The following is a 17857-nucleotide window of genomic DNA, read 5'->3' as shown; positions in this document are numbered from 1 at the left end:
TAACTAGTGGATAGTTTCATTTGCTGTAACAATTTTCAGGGTTTCTGTTGTAGCTCAAAATGCTTCAGCTAGGCACTGATAATATCCATATGACATTTCTGAGTCCCCAGCGTGAGGGGGAGTAGACTTCAAATTAAATACTTTTTTGTTTTTCCTCTCTTTTTCCATCTTTCTAACAGCCTTGTGAAATTGTTGATTTTATGCGAGAAAACTGCCGTAAGTTGAAAAAGGCTCCAAAGGAGCCCGTAGTGTGAAATGGGGATAAATCATGGATTCCACACATAAGTCAGCATGGATTTGACTGAGGTTTGGGAGGTGCCATTATCCATCAAGAAAGCCTCCTGTGAATGAATTTATTTAGCTCAGTAGTCCCTTGGGTAAGTAATCTTGTTCAGTGTGATCTCAGAAAATGAAACAGTTGAAAGGCATGTCATCTTAATGGTGAAAAAAAATTTCGCTGTACAATATGGCACCCCATAAAATGTAATGATAATTACACAACTGCATATCTGTTTGTTGGCACTTCTTATCATGAAACAGGCAAAGAAAAGCTTTGTTCTTTTTATCGCATCCATTTAAACAAGAGGGATCAACAATGAGCTTTCCATCAGAAATGTGTCATATTTTATATTTGTGTTTTAAAAATGGAATTACGAATCATCAAATATTAAGTAATGTTTTATCACATTCTCAGATTGGAATTTATTTACTGTCTTCAATGTATTCTAGGATGTTTGAAGCCTATATTATACACATTTGTCTCCTTATAGGCAATAGGGAGAGAACATTGACTTAGCAAATTGCTTAGCTTGAGCACTTGAGTTTTCTCCACACTTATTCCTTCCTTTTTCTTCTAAGTCTTCCTTATCCTGTTCATTCCCATCTAGCTGCTACTCAGGGAGGTTATGGAATCCTATTTCCTAGACATCATAAAGAATAATACCATCGTCTTGATCACAAAAGAAAAGAGTGTCCGAGTGGGCCATGTATAATAAAAATTGAAAATCCCTTTACATTGGAAAGCACTGTAAAATCAAAAGTAGACAGAAAAATGGGAAAAAAATATATGCAATATAAGCAATGGACCCAATCACAGCACCTAACTTCCTTACTCTATCATGTCAAACATATATAAAATTGCTGCTACTCAATCATTTTCACCTACACACAAATATTTCATATTTGCTAATCTAAATATAAAAAAAAACTTTTTTAGATAGAAAATGGGCAATAGACATGAATGGAGGATTCAGAGAAGAAACAATGCAAATGAACAACAAACCTGTAAAAATGTTTGACCTCACAAATCAAAGAATACAAATTAAAATGAAATACTCTTTTTATTTCTCAAATTGGAAATTTAATTTAATTCAATTTATTACGGTGACAATGGTTAGTAAAATTACATAAGATTCAAGTATGCAATTCTATAACACATCATCTGTATAACACATTGTGTGTTCACCGCCCAGACTCAGTTCTCCTTCCATCACCATATATTTGATCCTCTTTACCTTCTTCTACCATCCTCCCTACCCCCGGAAGTATTTGTTAAATGACAAAAACATCCCTATCAATTAATAAATGTGGGAAATGTATAAAGTACTCATTGCTGCTAGCAGTGATCTCAGTGCTCAATAGCTGTGACAAAAGTGTGTTTCTCAAATCAGAGCCTGGAAGTGGCCATTCCAGGGTTAATAGGAAACTCCATCGGGTTCAGGGACAGAGGCTCTTTTTGTCTTCTTGTTCTACCATTGGGGTGAGGATGTTCTGTTTCTCAAATTACCTCATGGTCTGAGATGTCTATGAGGCTTCCACTGGCAAGAGAAGGAAAAGAAAGGAGAAGGATAATTTTTCCAAATTGTACCTACCATTTTTCTTATTCTATTATCCAGAACTTAGTAAGAAAGCTACCCCACTGGGAAATGTAGTCTTTATTCTAGGAAGCCATATGCCCAGCCATAGATTGGGGTTCTATTACTATAGAAAAAGAGAGAATGAATATAGGGGAGCAAGTAGAGGTTCCCACACTCAGGCAGAAGGAGTCAAAGAAGGCCAAGCTTGAATTTCTCAGAGGAGATAGTTTTTCATTTTTAAACACTCACATGGAAAACATGCCACTGCTTATGTAAACTAACAATTTCTTCTTTTTTTTCCAAAATAATTTTCTTTCCAGCTTGTTCAAGAGGTAAATAATATTTCTTATTCACTCAAATCTTCCCCTGTTTAGAGGCATTGCAGCAAATCTTAAATCTGTGTATCCATTGTGTCAAGGTGTTTCCAAATGCCCAGTATTTCCAACCGAAGTGGTCTTTGCATTGGACATGTCAAATGACGTCTCTTCGTTGGATTTTGAGAGGATGAGAGACATTTTATTATCTCTGTTGATGAAGATGGAGATAAGTGAGAGTAACTGCCCAACGGGTACTCGAGTGGCCGTAATTTCGTACAACACCCAAATAGATTACCTGATTCGCTTCTCGGACTACAAGGGGAAGCCTGCACTCCTGCACGCAGTCAGGAAAATCCCCCTGGAAAGGTCATCTGGCAGCAGGAACCTTGGGGATGCCATGAAGTTTGTGGCAAGACATGTATTTAAACGTGTGCGTTCGGGCCTTCTCCTGAGGAAAGTGGCTGTGTTTTTCCAGGCGGGCTGGACCCGTGATGCAGATTCCATCAACACTGCCACACTGGAGCTCAGTGCATTGGACATTGTCCCTGTCGTCATCACCTTTACAGAGGAGCACAACCTCCCATATGCCCTGTTGGTACGTGGAGGAACCATCTGGGGGCTGGGGAACCCGGGCGGTTAGTACATGGTCCTTATCCCTCCATCAAGGACCACATGAGGTAGGAGGTATTCTGTTCAGGGGAAGAATTTCCCAGAAATTTGGATATAGGCACGGTGGTAGGGGGGGCCTCATTATGGACTCTACAACTAATGCTTCTACTAGTGCCTACTGGCCATTCTCGAGCACTTATTCTGTGCTCTGTGCCTCATAAACATTATCTTATTTAATTATCCCCCAAACTCTATCAGGTAGGTTTATTTCAGATGTAAGGAAACTGAGGCTTAGAGAGGTTAGGTCTACCATCGAAAGTCAAGTATGTAGTTAGTGTTAGATTGATATTATCTGCATTCAGAGCCTATGCTTAACCACTATTCTCAATTGTATCATGGGCATCCATACAATGTAATTTTTTTCTTTCTTTCCTTCTTTTCTTTCTTTTTCATTCCTCTTTCTTTCTTTCTTTCTTTCTTTCTTTCTTTCTTTCTTTCTTTCTTTCTTTCTTTCTTTCTTTCTTTCTTTCTTTCTTTCTTTCTTTCTTTCTTTCTTTTTTTCTTTCCTTCCTTCCTTCCTTCCTTCCTTCCTTCCTTCCTTCCTTCCTTCCTTCCTTCCTTCCTTCCTTCCTTCCTTCCTTCCTTTCTTTCTTTCTTTCTTTCTTTCTGTCTCTCTTTCTCACTCGCCCTCCATCCCTCCCTCCCTTCCTCCCTTCCTTTCTTTCTCTTTCTCTCTCTCTCTCTTTCTCTCTTTACTTGGGGTATAAAATACATACCCATAGAGAAAAGCAGCTAAAGGGCACTAATTTTAATTGTACAGCTGGTTGGATTTTTATATGTATTTAAACTCCCAAGACATGATTCAAAATACTGAACACTTTCAGAATCCTATACGTTTTTCTTATGTCCCTTCCCAAGCCATACATTCCTCTGAGTCACTGCTCTTCTGGCTTCTATCACAATCAACCAGTCTGACCTGTTCTGGACCTTCATATGAATTGAATCCTATAGTATTACTCTTTTGTATCTGGCATTTTTCACTCAACATCATGTCTGTTCTATTTGTTCATCTATGCTGTATATAGGGGCAACCTTTTCTTTTTTTTACTGTTGTCCTTAAGTGTTCTAGTGTATGTATATACCACAGTTTATTCACCTATTCTTTACTCTTCTAACTGAAACCCATTTAACACATTCTCATGGAATATTTGGGATGATATATCAAAACGAAGGGTGAGTCTCTATTTATGAGATTCCAGGAGGCTTATGAGTATCAGGTTGAGCCATGTAACATTGCCAATATTCCACTGTTTTTGACCAGTGAAAATGGAAATGTCATATGGTTTAAACTAAGAGCTAATGAGTTTAGCTGCGCTAGACCATTTAATTTTCTCTGAAGGTTGAGTATGCAGCAGAAGTTGTAGGTGACAGATTTTGTTGATACAGCTGTGAATATGCTCCGAAGAATCAATAAGTAAAATTGTGACAGCTTGCAAACTGTTGGGAAGGATGGACAAACTATTTTGGGCTTTGAAAATCAAAGTTAAAATGTAGAAGGTAAGTTCCTTGTTTGCCGTTACATCCCTCTTTCCTAGCAGAATGTGTGGGTTGCAGGGGCTGGGGAAGGGGTAGTAACCTCCTGAGTGGATTAATAAAGGCAGGGTATGAACGAATAACAGTTTAAATTAGAGACATAGCTTTTGTCTTTGGCTCTTTCATCAATAATGAGGTACCTTTGGAAAAGTCTCTTCATCTTCCTGAGTCTCATTTTGCTCAGCTTTCAAATGGAGAGGGTCACACTTAGACGTTATCTAGGCTCCCTGCCAAGTGCAATTATCTATTTTCAGGAAGGCTTTTCCCTAACATTTGGAGAGTGATACTCAGGGTACATTTCTATCCCCCAAATGCTCATCAGGGCTGCTCTCTGAGAGGGGGTCCTGGGCAGACAGTGTTTGGATCCTACATAGAGATGATCCTTTGCCAAGATGTTCTTGCCCTCTTAGTTGCTTGAGGCTCCGAGTAAAAGCATGTAATGGTTTGTGAAAAGAACTTGCCAGCTTAAATATACCTGGACCTCAGTTCTGTCATTTCTATCTGCTCTCCTCTCCATTTATTGGACACATTCTTGCCCCAGGATGCTATTCCTTAACTTTAACAATTTAGAAAGGATGTTAAATGATGCTTGGCTGCTCAAATGTAATAAATGACCTCATTTCTGGTGACTTTCGCAAGGAGAGAAACTGTAAAAATGACAGGCCCCTTTCAGGGCTTTTCAGGAAAACCTTCGTTTCTTCACAACTGGGCATATTGCCGCCCTGATCCTCCCCTACCCTGTGCTCAATCTTTGTGGGAATCCAGTTAAGAGAGTGGGAATATCTGGTGATTTTTTCCTCTTAATTATCTTCCTGAGGGCTCTCTTTATCTATGGAACTTTTGTCTTCCACTTCTATGTTATTTTGTTTTTCAGCACAACACCCATTTGCTTCTGGCAAATTGATGGTTGTTCAGTTTTAAGTGATTATACTCGTATAAACAGATGCCCTAACTTCTCTGTCCATTTAAACACGGTTGGAGGCTGTGAGCATATTGAAAACATTTTTTTAAAAGCCATATATTGAATTCTCTCAGCTCTAAATAAAACCGTATTACAGCATTTGGACTATTTATGCCTAATCCCATTGTCTGTCCAATTGCCTTATGTCTCAACACATGACTTCATTCAGCCCATTTTTTAAAGTTAAAAACCAGACAATTACAGGGAAAAATCAATTTATGTGACAGTTTTCAAATTTCTTTTTTTTTTAATTAAAATTTATTCGGGTGACAACAGTTAGTAAAATGACATAGGTTTCAAGTGTACAATTCTGTACTATGTCGTCTATATATCACATTGTGTGTTTACCACCCGGAGTCAGTTCTCCTTCCATCACCATATACTTGACCCCATTTTTCTTTATAAAAACTCTAGCATGTGTTCCCTTGAAACAGTATCTAAGAAAATAGCTCATGTTTATTGATCTAAGATCTTCCCACTTACTGATGCATTTAATCCTTACAATAACCCAATGAGATAACTATTATTATGGGCCAACTTTCTAGGTGATGAAACTGAGACACAAAGAAGTTAAATAACTTTCTCATGGTTTGGGATTCTCGTTAGCAATGGGATATTAATTAAAAAGTCAAAAACAGGGAAAAGAGAGAGTTTAGAAGTTCAAAATTCTTCTCATGTATTAATTCATTTTACCTTTATAATACTATGAGGTAGATCTATGAACTGCCCTTATTTCTATTTCTACGTATTGCTCTTTTTAGAAAAGTCCAAAGAATTGATTTGGATTTCTATCACAGAGACAAAAAACAAAAAACAAAAAATCAGCTTTAGAAGATAAAAAAAATGTTAAGAGGAAGGTCAAAGGGATTGGGGGGCTGATTTTTAAATTTTGGTATTATTTCAGAATTCAAGTTGCAGGAGGACATTCTCTTTTTTTGAAGAAAGGGCTGAGTTGTCCAGATAGGCCCTTTCAGAGGCCATGGATAAACCCCTGCTGAGGCTTGTGGGCTGCTGTTTTCTGTTAGATTGTTCCTTCCCTACAGCCAGAATCAACAACCCAGGAAGGAATTAGGCAATGAGGCTTCATACTTCGGCTTTGTTCCTTAAGTTATTTGGATATGTTATTTGGCACTGGGACCTCAGTTTATTCACCCATAAAATGGGAATAAACTCAACAGGTTTGCTGTGAGAATTATTGAGAGATAGTGCCTATAGGGACATCTGACATTTCCTACGTGCATACTCAATGTAGGCTGTCATATGTACCATCTTCTCAAGGTCCTTAAGAGTGCATCTTTGCCCAATAACTATTTGTTAAATTGGTAGCTTCCACTTAGTGAATGCCTATGAAATGCCAGCTGTCATGCTACATGCTTTTCGTGCTTTGTCATTTTAAGCCCTCATTACTCAAAATGTGGTCCTGGGACCAGTGACATAGCATTACCCAGGTTTGTGAGAAATGCCAAATCTCAAGCTCCACCCCTATCTAATCAACCAAGCTCTGCATTTTAAACAAGATGCCCAGATTGTTTGCATGAATGTTAAAGTTTGAGGAGTGTTGGCATGATCCTCATAACTACCTACAAATTAATTGGGATAATCTACATTTCCCAGAGTTGGTAAGGGAAGGTCAGATGTGAAGTGCCTTATTCTAAACTACATAGTCCTGGAATTGGCACTCCCATATATCTGATTCCCTAGTCCTACTCTGCCACCCAACGCCTGTAATCCAATGCTGACCCCTAATATTTGCTGGGGAGTCCAGAAGAGTCAATTGCTTCATAGCAGTCTTGGTGGGACCACGCCAAGTGGCAGGGGCCAAAACTGGACTCAAGCTCCTGACATCAGTCACAGGTTACGTGACTAATCTCTTCTGTCTCCTTCCCCTAGTTTTTTCAGTTTTCACTCCTTTCCCTAAGCCCTTCCCGCAATTGGATGCCAGACTGTTTCTAACTCTCCCTTCTTAGGGCCTACTTAGCTCTTGCTCTGTGCAAGGCAAGTCCTCCTCCCCAACATTTTCTTCCTTCCCCTCTCCTCCCATCTGTGTAAGTCAAGAACTTCCCTCAACTCAGTTCCAGGAATAAACATTGTCCTGTGACCTCTGGCAGCTTAATACAGCAGCTGAAGCATTGAATTTAACCCTGTGGTTCTCTCCGGCTCAGGACCCATGGGGGGGTTCTATAATAGTGAGGGCTGAGGTTTAAGGGTTATTTGTATCCTTTCAGAAAATGTCTTTCTGTCTATTAAATACAAGAGGCTATTGATGCAAATCCCTGTGCTGCATCCCCTCTCCCCCCTCCTCCCTGACCGCTGCCATATAGTCCTGTCTTTAGTATACAATTAGTCCCAGTGACCACTGGATACTCAGGATGAAGTCAGTTGAGAGAATCACTAAGGTGTTGATTCAAACTATAATAATGCTTTGAGCTGCAAGCAGATCACTTGGTGTGTGTTTTTAAGTTCCTCATTTTTGAGATGTCCTTGGTTTGTGTTTAGGTCCTCTATTTTTGAGATTTCCTTCTCTGGTGCCGATGGGAGTTTTTAGTAGGAATCATAGAGCCCATTTTCTCATCTCACGCCGGGACTCCCTCCCACACTAGCTCTCTGCTTAAGCTTTCTCAGGAATTATCTTGTTCCTTTATCAGTGACTAGGACCATGCTGGCTAGTCCAAAATCAAAGTAATTAAATGTTAATTAATAATGGCTAGATATAGACGAATCTATACTGAATCATAGTTCCCTATGGACCCCCATTGTGTTTTTGTGTACTTGTTCCCACAAGCTTTTTGTACCAGCAGGAAAAATTTTAAGCATGATCATAAAATTATTCTTCCCAAGAAAAAAATTTTTTTTTTCCAAGAAAAATTTTTCAAAAGATGCAAGTTTTGCAGCTATTCCAATTCCTTTGCATTTGATATTTTTCCAACAAGCAGAACAACAGATGGACAAGTGCATCCTCTCAGCTGCTCAGCGTAAAAAAGGGAATACAATGTCCTAAACATGAAGCAAATCCAGAACACAATAATGGAGGACCAGGCTGTGTTGAAACAGGAAGAAAACTCAGCAGCATTGATTCCTACCTTAAAACTCTGTTGCTGAGGAAACATAGAGCCAATGATAGCACATCAAAGATTAGGACCCGGATTCATGACACCTAATCCATTCATGCTGCCTAGAACCATTCCTTTGTACAAACTTGGGAAATACTTGAATTTGTTTGAAGTCTTTCATACTACCTTAAAAATTCACACAAATTCTCCATTTTATAACACACTTGCCCCATATTTCCTGTTATTCACAAATGATGTATACTAGCTTAGCATTTTCTCACAACTCATGAGCTAAAATGGATGCTCCTAGCGTTTTGCCCAGTCTCCTCATATTTTCGGTAACACGGCCGGGGATCCTGATTTCAGAATCCTTCCAAGTTGCCTCATGTAATTGCCAGTAAAGCTATCAATGTGTCATATGCATGCCTACACTGTTTTCTCTAATCCTTGGTGATTAATTAGATCTATTTGGTTTGGTCAATACTCAGATGTGATAACCATATGGAGTAGATCTGAATGAATGTTGATTGTTGGTAACTCTGCACTCATTCTTCATGTCAGCCTCCTCCATCTGGCAAGGAGTCCTAGGGTTTCAGATATGCTGTGTAGCTGTACATTGGAGGTGGGTGTTCTCTAATCTCTGGGGAGTGGGAGCACCGAGAAAAAGTCTATATAATCACTGCCTTCTTCAGGGCCATTGTACATGTTGTTCCTCCACACAGTAATGCTTTTCCCTGCTTCTTTGCTAAGTAAGTATCCTGCCCATTCTTCCAAAAGTGCCAGATGCCATTATCTTCATCAGGTTCTCTCTATTCCTTCCCTTTGAAATTAGTCTCCTCTTCCTGTGTTCCTAAACCACATTATTGGGCCTCTTTTTTTCTTGAAAATAATTTGTCTATCCTTCCACTTAGGTTTTAAGCTCTTTTGAGGTGTGACTATGTCACTTTTATATGTCCACATGGTTCGTTAGCACTGTTATATAGTAGCTGTGTGATCAGTTTGGGTTGATTTGAATTCCCAAGTCAGGAAAAAAGCATAATTTAGGTTGCTTTTGCCATGTGAGGAACAAGAGAAGATGCATTTCTCCTTTCTTCTTGGGAGACTTAGGAATGTTCCCATGTTTTGTTTTGTTTGTGTGTTTGTTTTGGTGTTACATTAGCATAAACAAAAGTTCAACTCTTTATGTTTCTTTCCCCACAAAGGTTTTTCCTTTTAGTAAAGCTCACTTTGAGAGACAATGATTGGGATATGCTGCAGTCCTAAACAGAAAGAGGAAAGAGCTCCATGAGGAGTCTGTTACAGAAATTTCTTTTTCAAAGTAACCCTTGCCCGTCAATCTCCCTGAGAGGTAGCATGATATCTTCATATGTCCAGCACCTTGCTACCAGAGTAGGGTCCAGAACCTGCTTGGTCCTGGCCACAGGGATGAAGGAGGAAGAGCTGACTTTCTGTGGGGCCCTATCTTAAATGCTTTGACAGAGAGTAGACAAAGAGATGGACAAGATGAAGCTTAGATACCTACCTCTTTGCAAACCATACCTCAATTTCTGAGAGAAGTAATTTGAAAGCATTTCTAATGTCATCATGAGGTAGAAATCCTGCAAATAGTCTATATTAGTCAGGGCAAGTTAACTGTGAAACCATTTATGCCTAAGTCTTAACACAATATGCCTAAGTGGTTTAATACAATGAAGTGTTATCTCTGCCATCGATAACACATCAATGTGGGACTTTGGGCATGTGTGTGGAGGGGAGGGGTGGTTTGCTGCATGCAGCTGTTTCAGGACCTGGGATCCTTCTATCAATGGCCCCATCATACCCTGGGGTTTCAAAACCTCTTTCTGCATCCTCTGCATATGCCTGACGGATGAGGGCCAAGGGGCATGCACTGACAATGGCGTACATTACTTCCACCTATAGGCCATTGGCTAGACCCCAATCGTATGGTCCCAATTAACTGCAAGGGAGGGTGGGGAATGTAGTGCAGTTGTGGCCCTAGGAAGAAGAGGGAAAGGTTTGTTGATTATCTCACCATTTGTCACATGGACCTTGATGGATTTATTATTGTTATTATTAATATTTTACTTTTAAGCCTTGATTTCAATTATTAAATTATTAAATGAATTCTAACTGGAAAGGTTAAGTGAAGGAGATAAACAGATTTGCCATCTCTATAAAGCCTTCTCTGATTCCTCCTCACTGTTACCTTCTGGTTTTGATATGCCCCAGCTCTGAATACCAGGAATACTCTGGAAGCGTCTCCCTTAGGTACGTGCCTCTTTCCAATCCAATGGTACATGACTTACATGCCTGCCTCGTTGAAGGGTCTGCTTGTTCATGTTTGTAACTCCCAGTGCATTACATCTTGCATACTGTGGACAACCACTAAAGATTTAAGGAATTCATAAATGATTGAACCACCAACTGCCTTACCCTCACTCTAATACAACATGACATTGGTTGAGTTTTACACACATTGGGAGTCTGAAGACCCACAGCTCGTGTACCCACACTAATGACAGTCCAATCTCCAGGTTAGAACTAGAGAACTAAATGACTATGAATAACTGTAACAGATAATGCCAAATTATGCCACATATATTTATATAATTATATCTGTTCTCTTAAAAATATCACACTAATATTTTTCTCATCTGAATTGGAAGAAGAAATGAAGAAAAAACATGGCTTGAAATTTAATTCAGCTAATGACAAAGTTGTGTATGTGTTTGGATTAGATGGATGGAACCAACAGATTTCACCTATTCGTCTGGGAGACAGAGAGCCACCAGAATGTGGAGTACATGGCCCGCTGTACTCTTTGCTATGGTAAGCCTGGACAGCATTCCTGATCAGACTGATATCTTTAGAACAGGATGAATTGACTGATGGCCACAGGCCAGATTTGCTTTGCAGCTGTGTATTTGCTTGGTATATGCAGAGTTTTAGAATCTGGGGATTTCCTATTAATTCTGGATTACCAGGGTTTTTTTTTTTTAGAAAGTCAGAATAGTCTGGAGAATCACAGATGCTAGGTTGCCATGTGGCCACAGTGAGCCAGAGCTGAGTTGGACCTACCGCCTTTCGGTGGGGCAAGTGTCTGCTAGTGCCCCATAGACCCTTCCCCTCCCTGTTGTTTTACCTCTGGCCTGCTCTGCTTACGTCCCTGTCCTGCAAGGTTCCTGTGAATGGCTGGGCTTGTGTTCCTTCCTAGTGGCCCCATAGTATGAATGGCAGACCACTTAACTAAGAGTCAAGAGTCCTGGCTTCTAGGCCTAGAACTGCCATTGACCACCAGCAGGATCCTAACAAGTCATTCAATGTCTCCGTGTCTTCAGCCTCCGTCACGCTAACCCACACCCCACACTAGCCTTTGCCAGAGAGAACTTTGTGCTGAAACCCATGCATGCCCATGTGTGGAGAACCCCGATCCATCCCCATGTCACCCAGGGCTAGAGTGAGTCCTATAGGTGAAATCAAAAGGGGATCTAAATGTTTCCTCCACTTGCTCTACACTAAGACCTCACACTGCCATGCGAGATTTGGTGCTGAGAACTTGGCCAAGTCAAATGCAATAACTGCCAGGTAGAGTATTACAGTTGATGAACAGCCTTCACATCCATCATCTTGTTTGACGCATTGTCTCTGGGCCTCAGTTCCCTCTCCTGGAGAAGCCTAAACCTGGCTGGTATTTATTGAGCTTGAGCTTTTACTTATTACACACCAGGCATTGTTCTGAGCACTGACATAGATCAACTCATTTTTTAAAGTTAAACTTCATAAGGTAGGTACGTTTATTATCATCATTGCCCCCATCTGACAAATGAGGGAACGGAGGCAGTGGGAAAGCTAAGTAATTTGTCTAAGGTCACACATCCAGTAAGAGGTAGGGCCTGGACTGAACCAGGCCGATGTCGGTGAACCTAAAGATTAATTAGGAAGCCATATGGCCTAGTGGTTAAAAAACATTAAATGTGGAATCAGATCATTATAATTCTTCTGAAAAATGGGCACATTTAGAGTGCCCATCTGCTGGCCGTGTTAACGCAATGCAGATAGCAGCTATCCTTATCAAGCATCTTGAAATGTTTTTGCATGGAAAGAAAAGAGATGCATGATAACCCTGGCCTCTCCCCAATCTTCCTCCCCAGACAGGTGCCGACCAGACCCAGAGTGCAGTTCGGGCAAGCCTGGTCCCCTGGCAGTAGACGTGGACGTGGCGTTCGTGGTGGACAGCTCCCACAGCGTTGGCCCCGATGTGTACCGCGCTTCCTTGAGTGTAGTGGACGCCACGCTCGACCACATGGAGATTGCTGCACAGCCAAACGTGTCCCTCCGTGGGGCACGGGCAGCCCTGGTGATGCACACGACTCCAGGTTTCTGGCCGGGCACGGGACAATCCCCTGTGCTCCAGGGTTTCCTCCTGACCTCCTATGGCCACCGGACACAGATGCAGAGACGCATCCGCATGGCCGCGGGCCGCCCCCTGCAGGGCGCCCCTGCCCTGGGCCACGCCCTGGAATGGACACTAGAGAAGGTGCTCCTGTCAGCCCCGCTGCCCAGGAGGGCACGGGTTCTCTTCTCCATCGTGGCCAGTGAGACCAGCAGCTGGGACCTGGAGAAGCTGAGGACTCTGTCCCTAGAGGCCAAGTGCAAGGGCATCACTCTGTTTATTCTGGCCGTGGGCCCGGGAGTGGGGACTCATGAACTGGCTGAGCTGGTCCAAGTGGCCAGCGCCCCCTCTGAGCAGCACCTGCTACGCCTGGAGGGGATCTCAGACCCAGAGATAGCTTACGCCCTGGGCTTCACGCGGGCCTTCCTGAACCTCCTAAAAAGTGAGCAGCCCTCAAGCACTGGGGATGCCATGGGTGTGGTGCTGGCATTTGGGCAAGCAGGTGCTCACTGCACCTTCACCCTTGCTGAGTTGTGTGTAGCCCCATAACGTCTTGTGAACCCCCAGAGAGAACGCTGTTTTCTGACAACCCCAAGCTGCCTTTGCCCTCACACTGTGCCAAGCCTAATGCTGGTTTCTTGTCTGGAACCTCTCAGCTGGTGGCTGGGAGGCTTCAGGTTTCCATCTAACCTCTCACTTTTCTGTTTTGCCAAAATGAGAATTACAGTCTCTTCCTTATTTGTGAAGCCTAAATGAAATATGAGCTTGGAGGGGCTCTGAAAGCACTGGTGCTGTACAAATATAAGGCACAGTTATTTTTATTACTCTATCCCATAATCTAGACTCCAGAATCCAGTCGTATATAACAGTGCTTCTCAAATTTTAACTTGCACATGCAGCATCTCCTGGGGATCTTGCTAAAATGTGGATTGATTCAGTAGGCATAAGCTGGGGTTTGAATTCTCCATTTTTAACAAGCTCCCAAGTCATGCTGATGCTACTAGTCCATGGACCACACTTTGAGTAAGAAGAGCCTATGACATTTATTTTCAGAGGTCTTCAGGGACTTGCCAAAAGGGGAGGGAGAAGTCCAGGGTCTCCTGTCTCAAGATTGGGTGGATAAAGCTGACAGTGAAGGTTATGGGGCATCCTGACAGTGAGTCCTGGCTGGAATTCTTCCCTGCCTCCTGTCCTAGTGCCCTCACCTCCAATCGGAACTAGCTGAATCAAATTCATGGGCTGCCAGTATCAAAGCTGTATCCCTAGCATGATAATGGAATTGTTAGGGTTGGGGGTGGGTATTACTCTGGTCACATTTCCAGAAATTTGTTTTGGGTTTTGTCTACCAGTACATAATCCAAAACAACTCTAGTGCAGAGTGCCTTGTTGTGATCTGTGAGGCCTGCTTGCCCTCCTTGCTGGGAGACATGAATGTTTCACTTTATAAATGGATGAGACGTCCTGTTGGGAGCCCCAAGAGACATCTGTCCCCTTATCATTGAAGGAATAATGGGACTCTGGTGGATGTGTTAGAAGTACTGGCACAGCATTTGTGCCTCTTCAGTTTGAGAGGCAGAAGGGTCAATGAACTGGTGTTAGTCATGGCTTTGCCACTAGTGAGCTGTGTGATCCTAGAAATGTCAGTGAACCACTCTGAACTTTAGATTCCTTATTGCTGCAGGAGGTGGAGGAGAAATTTGTAATAGACGCCTGGTGACTTAGTGACTCTTTGAGGGAGAAGCAGGCTGAAGAAATCCCTTTTCTAGTCTTTTAATTTCATTTTACTTTATTTTTTATTATGTTAGGTTGCATTTTATGTCTTGTTATATTCTTTTATGTTGTGATTTTATATTATTTATATGATAGTATGCATTTTATGTTTTTATTTTATTTTATTGTATTTGCTTTCATTTTTGTATTTTATGCTTTACTTGAATTATTTTACATCTTTTTGATTTCACGTCAATGATTTTTTTATTTTTATGTTTTATTTTATTTCATTTTTATTTTGTTATGTTTTTCCATTTTGCTTTATTGTATATTTTACTTTTTTACGCTTTGATTTTTATATGACGTCTTTTAAATTTTATGTGTTAATAGGTAATATGTTTTTTTGCTTATACTTTATATTTACTTTATTTTTTAAGTTTTATATCATTTTATGCTGTATTTGATTTGGTTTGATTTTTAAAATTTTTTTTAGGTGGGACAAACCAGTACCCACCCCCAGAGCTCATTGAAGAATGTGGGGGCCCAAGCCGAGGGGACACTCTGCTGAAACCACTTATGTTTATCAAGAGGTACGCTGAGGGCAGAGCTGAGGTTGCCTGTAGCTCTGTCCCTCGAAGAAGACAGTTCCCCTAAAGAAAGTTCACAGGCAATGCCAGTCCTTGACTGACTGACCCAAAAATATTGGGGCTAGGATGCTCCTGTGTTTGGCAACTCTGATATGGTTTGTTTTTTCTTTTCTTCTTCTTATGTTTTTTTTTTTTTAATATTAAGAGTAACATGGGACCAATATAAAACATTCAAAGAGCACATAAGTGTATAAAAGCAAAAGAATGAAATATTTCCATTCCACCACATCCCTTCCCCCCGCCCCCGTCTTCTAATCCCATGACCCAGAGGTACAATTAATAATGCTAAACATATTATTGTGATGTTTGTCCAAACATCCTCTGCAAACCTAAGAAAGTAGCTAATGTGACAACAAAGTCATCAGGAAATGCCCAAACCTAAAGCTTATTGAGCCCGGCCATATCCACTGGGAATTGAATCTCTATATTCTCATTTGGTTATGCAGTTTGACATGGATTGTTTCTGTACAGGTTGCCCAAGCCTCAGCATGGCTTATCTGGCTTTGATGATGACTCAGAAGAATTTGAGGCAATAGACATTTTTCTAAAAAACAGAACAGCCACAATGACAGCTGTAACTCAGCAAGAAGCACTTGAAAATTATGAAAAGAATCAATATGCCGCTGAAGAACAAGAAAAGCCTGCAAAGCAAAAAGAAAAGGGAAAAGAAAGAAATTCAGGTACTGCCTATGGTAAAAACCGAGACACTTTTTGTTCCCTAGGTTGCATTCACTTTTTAAAATCTTTATCTTTAAAAAAAAAATCCTATACACTGTTATAGCATGTAATTTTTGCCTTTTTATGTACTTTCTTTCCAAATACACAAATTTATGTAAGCAGCTAAAGAATAAGTTTAAGAAAACATAGGAAGGCTAAGTTTCATCTAACTGTGAAACTGGAGCTGAACAGAAGCTATTTCAGGGAGTATGATGGAGGTACACTCTTTGAAATATCTGTACTTCATTGTGGAGAAGTAATGATCTGTTGCTGAAGTGGTGAGCATACTCCTGACCTTGAAGGAGAATGCACTGGCTTGTAAAACATACTTCTGACCAAGTTTCAGGAACATTTGGATCCATGTAGAGCAATCTATCCAAACATTGATTTTGGATCACAGAATGTAGTAATACAAATGCCGTGTTACTTATTACATGGGCTCAACAAAGTCCGCAAAAAAGTGAACGCATGAGAAACAGATTTGGAGAGGATTGGACTCTGAAGTTTCTAAGATGCAGGGAAAAGAAGGCTGAAAGAGTTTCTCAGTGAGTGGTGTCCTCAGTCGTGGTTAGATTAAATGAGAGATCATTGCCCAGAAGTTTTTGAATGTGCCTAGATGGTTCTACATTGGGGGCTGCTAGCTAAGTGGCCATGGGAAAGTTATTTAATCTCTCTTTGGCTCAGTTTTCTGATCCGTAACCACCTACCTTAAAGGGTTGTTTGGAGACCAAAACTAGATAATTCATGTGTTTGACACACAGTAAGCATACAATCCAAGTTAGCTGTTAAGATGCTGATATGTCCCACCTCTTAGATTCCAAAGCCAACACATGGAGATAACAAAATCAGATAGAGGAATGGGTACTCCCAGCAGTGAGAGTAACATTTCACCTCCCTGGGCTAAAAATTAAGCATAGAAGGACTTATTCTGTTGATTTTTCTATTTTCAGTGTATAATATTATCAGACAATCTTATTAAAGCTGTGATTTTTAGTCGTGGCTATAAATTGGAATCACCTGGGAATCTTTAAAAATTCTCAATGCCTACACCTCACCCCAGATCCATTTAATCAGAATCTCTGGGTGAGGGACTTACCCAGTAATTCCATTGAGCATCCAAGAGTGAAAACCACTGCTCTAAGGCATCCTTCCTGACAAATTCAAGGTGAAAGAGATGGAGGACTGCTTACTGATCATCTAATCCAGTTCTATTCACAGATAAAATCTGAGGCCTAAAAGGTCCCCAAATTTCCCACCCACTCTATAACTTGGCTCTGGCCAGTTCCTCTCCCATTTCATTCTAAGTTCAATCTAAACTTTTATCACCTCCTCAAGCTCCTTCCCCCCTGTCTCTTTCTCTAGCAGATGCTCTTATTCATTTTATTTATTGCTTTCAAAAGAAATAAAGGTGGCTAGGTGCAACCTCCTGCAACTTCCTGTATTGCTGCACACTCTGTCTCCCTGCCCTCTAGTCGGAGAAAAAAGCGACCTCTTATTTTTTAGGGTGTTCTGTCTGAACTGTCAAAAAAGACCAAAGGACTCTGTCAGACCTCATTGACTTGAGCTCCTTGACACGTGGCCACTGTTGGCCACCACCTTCTTCTTCAAACTCTCTCCTTTCTTGGTCTTGGAGATAAGATTCTTTTCTTGTTCTACTTCTGACCAGACCATCTTTGTGGGCTCCTCTTCCCAAGTCCATCCTCACAGGAGGATCCAGCTTTTAGAGAACTTGAAGTTTATACAATTGGGGGGGGGGCTCTTTTTAAGGAAAAGAACACAAAAGTATAAAATGAAGAACAAAAGTGAATATTTACGTAGAAGTAGATTATGCAAATGAGGGGTCCTGAAGCTTAGTCTTCATTAATTTCACGGTAAATCTGCAATGCTTTCCCCAAGGTCTTTTCTTCAGTCCTTTAAGCACTCTACATACACTACTGGGGCAAGCTTTGCCACCATGACTTCAACTATTCCCATCTGTACTGATTACTTCAAATCCATGTCTTC

The 17857-nt window shown here is 41.0% G+C and overlaps 1 protein-coding gene across 1 annotated transcript in view; it reads left to right on the top strand.

The window, feature by feature from the left end:
* LOC308507679 (collagen alpha-4(VI) chain-like) overlaps positions 1 to 17857 on the top strand; it is a gene marked incomplete at its 5' end in the record, with an annotated part of 91461 nt that overhangs the window by 68836 nt on the left and 4768 nt on the right. The window contains 6 exons of the mRNA XM_081072950.1: positions 180 to 216; positions 2242 to 2768; positions 11125 to 11215; positions 12538 to 13221; positions 14983 to 15079; positions 15608 to 15816. Coding sequence (XP_080929076.1) covers positions 180 to 216; positions 2242 to 2768; positions 11125 to 11215; positions 12538 to 13221; positions 14983 to 15079; positions 15608 to 15816 — 1645 coding nt within the window. The remainder of the gene's footprint in view (positions 1 to 179; positions 217 to 2241; positions 2769 to 11124; positions 11216 to 12537; positions 13222 to 14982; positions 15080 to 15607; positions 15817 to 17857) is intronic.

The sequence above is a fragment of the Rhinolophus hipposideros genome (assembly GCF_964194185.1).
Source record: "Rhinolophus hipposideros genome assembly, chromosome: 14".
NCBI classification, from domain to species: domain Eukaryota; kingdom Metazoa; phylum Chordata; class Mammalia; order Chiroptera; family Rhinolophidae; genus Rhinolophus; species Rhinolophus hipposideros.
This window is presented reverse-complemented; position numbering and strand designations above follow the sequence as displayed.